Source organism: Vollenhovia emeryi, unplaced genomic scaffold (genome assembly GCF_000949405.1).
Source record: "Vollenhovia emeryi isolate VEMERY1.0 unplaced genomic scaffold, V.emery_V1.0 DF939214.1, whole genome shotgun sequence".
NCBI lineage: Eukaryota > Metazoa > Arthropoda > Insecta > Hymenoptera > Formicidae > Vollenhovia > Vollenhovia emeryi.
In genome coordinates this window covers 52,759-56,209 of record NW_011967152.1, presented here as the reverse complement: position 1 = coordinate 56,209, position 3,451 = coordinate 52,759, and the positions used below count along the sequence as shown (strand labels likewise).

General features: G+C 44.2%; 1 protein-coding gene across 1 annotated transcript in view; it reads right to left on the bottom strand.

The window, feature by feature from the left end:
* Positions 1 to 1,609: 1,609 nt before the first annotated feature.
* Positions 1,610 to 3,451, bottom strand: part of LOC105561018 (muscle-specific protein 20-like) — a 42,976-nt gene continuing 41,134 nt past the window's right edge. The window contains exons 4-5 of the mRNA XM_012010632.1: positions 3,076 to 3,196; positions 1,610 to 2,136 (exon numbers count right to left, since the gene is read on the bottom strand). Of these exons, the coding sequence (XP_011866022.1) occupies positions 1,945 to 2,136; positions 3,076 to 3,196 (313 nt within the window). The 3' untranslated portion in view covers positions 1,610 to 1,944. The remainder of the gene's footprint in view (positions 2,137 to 3,075; positions 3,197 to 3,451) is intronic.

The following is a 3,451-nucleotide window of genomic DNA, read 5'->3' as shown; positions in this document are numbered from 1 at the left end:
TATCCCAAAGTCTCAACTGTGATTGGTCAGGTACAGAGAATAGGGAACAGAAATCCAACGCATCGGAAATTCTGTTCCTAGCGCCTATTCCTATAACTGTATCTGCTTTCCTATTGTCTGATAGGCTTAAAGCTCGTATCAGACTACGGATTGAGATTGAGATTAGATCATAGTATTATATAACTAGCTGGTCCACCCTATAGACATAATAGCTGCTTTCCTTTTACACTCAAGTAATACTGAGTCACTCAGTTATGTGAGTATTTTATACTCAGAAACTCAGTTAAATCTGGTTGAATCTCACTTCTCAAGAATCAAAAGGAACATGCATTCAACTGAGTTATGATGTCACAAGTGAGATTTATCTGAGTTTTCATGTAAAAGGAAAGCAACTATTATATCTAGACCGAGCCTTTATTTGAGCAGTGGGGGTGGAGGTACACGTAGGAAAGGACAAACTCTGTTTCGTGCTATTGCGTTCTCTCTTGCTTACATGCGAACGAGAGAGGACGAAATAGCACGAAACAGAGTTTGTCCTTTTCTACGTGAACCTCTACTCCCCACTGCCGGCCCCTTTGATCTCTTTGCGGTCCCGATCACGTGGTGTTCCGCCACGTGTGTGTATACACGTACTCATCAAAGCCACACTACTACACATACAACTTTTCTCTCGTTGGTCTGCCCAGAGCAATGTCGGATGCGCAGAAGGGATCGAAACGCGAAACGAAACACATGACGGAGTGGACCTACTAGTTATGCTACGATTAGAGTGAAGTTTGAGCAATTTAGGGTAAAAGTCACTTGAGATTAATGAACTTTACTCAGATCGGTCAAATTTCAATCGAATCTCAATCTCAATCCGTAGCAGCTGATACGAGCTTTATACATTTAAACGTATTTATGTTTTACGCGCAGTTTGTCACTCTCTGACGGCGAATGTCTCGCCATCGCCGCCGTTTCGTTCTCCGCCTTCGTTCGCGGCACAGGAAGCAGCGAAGGAGAGAGAGGCGCCGGTAGGTACGCGCAACGACGACGGCCTGCGCGCGGAGAGAGGGAGAGAGAAAAAAGCGGAGCGGTGTGATTTCGGATCGGCGGGAACCGGCGTGTTCCGTCTTAGGATGCTCGCCTGATCCTCGGGGAGCCTCGCGGTGTAGAAACCGGTCAAGGAATGCGTGTAACGCGTGTACGTACACGTCACGCCCACTCGTCGTCCCCGTCACGTACGTGGGCTCCGACGGTGTTCGCATATACGCGCTCCGCTTGCGGCCTGCGCGCGTGTTGCGCGCGTGTACACGTCGGCACGCACGTACGCGGGCACGAGGCGATCATTCGGGCGTGTGCGGGGCCGACGCGACGTGACGCGACGCGCTATTGTACGCGCGCGCGGACCGGAGACGCGCACGTGCGTCTCCGCGTGCGTGCGCGCGGCACCGACACGGAACACGCGGCCGAAGACGATTGTCGGAAGCCGAGCGAGCTGCCAGGAAACTAGCAAGAGCGACAAGACTCGCTCTAGGAATTTCGCGGCGGGAGAGCAATAGTTCGGCTCGGGACAGCTCGGGATCTCTCTGCTCGCGGTGCGCCGAGATGAAACGGGAGCAATAATTCCTTTCTCGGTGCACTGTATGTATATTGATTACTTCATAAAATACATTTTGTTGGATACACTCGCGTTAGAAGTGAAACGCGCTAATGGACACGGGATAATCAGCGCGTCTAACATTTATGCGTCGACGTTCAGATATATTGACGGCTTCTAATCGTCAAGGAATTAGCAAGTTTGATTTGTTCTTTTTGCGAAAGCACTGAATGGTACAGTTCAATATTTCTAATAATTTTACGTTACGATGCGGATATTCACTTAAAAGGTGAGGTAAGGTTTTGTTAGGGTTGCGCAAACAGAATATTTCTAACGGCGATAAAAAAAAGTGTGAGTTCTATGAATTATTTTCCAAGAAGTATCTTTCTCGAAGCCCCGAAGTTCTGTCCGGATTGCGTAGCTCCCTTGTTGGTACCGGCTTGCAGGCCGATGAGTCCCTCGCCAGCCCTCAACTGCTCCTCGGTGAAGGCCCTCTTGTTCTCCTCTGATGGTCTCGGACCCAGCCAGGGACCACGCCACTCCGGATGCTTATATGTCTGCAAATGAGCATAAAGCAGGGTTCGGAAGTAACTCGTTACTTGTAACGAAGTTACAGTTACAGTTACTTCTTTTTGGTAACTCTAACTTAACTTCGTTACTTTCTCTACATCTGTAACTGTAACTTAACTCAGTTACATTTTTTCGATAACTAGTAACTAATTTAACAGTTACTTTATATATTTTTTCAACCTCCACAGATCGCATTAGGCCTTGCATTTGCGCATAAACGCCTTTATCGCCGCTTTACAGTTCAGATGCAGATTCGATATTTTTATTTCTATTGCAAGGGAATAACTGCAAAGTAACGATTCGTTACTTTTCGAGTAACTGTAACTGTAACGCGTTACTTTTCAGAATTGGTAACTTGTAACTGTAACTAGTTACATTGTTAGTGAAAAAACTGTAACTGTAACTAGTTATTTTTATAAAGTAACTTTCCCAACCCTGGCATAAAGAATATAGTTTTCCACAGTACAGTTAAAGTGATACAATGTTAAAGTATATGCTTAATTCACAGGTGTTATTTACTTCAGATCTGTAAAGCGGGATTCTGAAAATTTATCATATAGATAGAGGAAAGTCCTCTATTATGCGATAGGATTCTAATATGAAATAGCAGGTTTTTAACGTCCCAAATTCAATGACAAAAATATCGCAACGAATACACGATCTAACAATCAATTTTCCACTAAACAGATCTCACTCCAAGGGCAATAAATTCATAATGGAGCCAACAGATGATGCCTATTAATTTAGCAGAAACTCCGCTATCTCATATTAGGATCTTATCTCATAATAGGGGACTTTCTTCTATTGTGTATGACGTATTTATTATCTAGGAAGTTCTTCTTAAAATCTGTAGATTTTCTAAATGCGGTGAAATATTAGTTTAATATAAAAATAACAAAATAACAAAGCTGTCGTTAATCAACTACCGTTCGTCCGATCGCGAAGATGGTGTTTGTCACTTGAGCGATATTTTTACGTTCAATCAGGTCGACAGCTTGGAAGAGATCGACGTCGGGTACTCCATACTTCACACAGGCTTTCTGGAACCTGAAAAAGAAACGCACACCTTTATCAATACACAGCCAAGTATACGTTACATAAGGCTTGTTTTCTGTTGCTGCACTGGTGTGCTAGTGCAGTAAGCTAGAATGAAAGAATATACTTGTCTTAAGGTCTGTGTCCACGATGCTAGAACTTGGTCCAAGTTCTAGTTTCGTAAAATGTGTAGCCAATCACCTTGCAGCTTTTATGAAATAACTGCAAGTTTATTGGCTACACATTTCTCGAAACTAGAAACTTGGG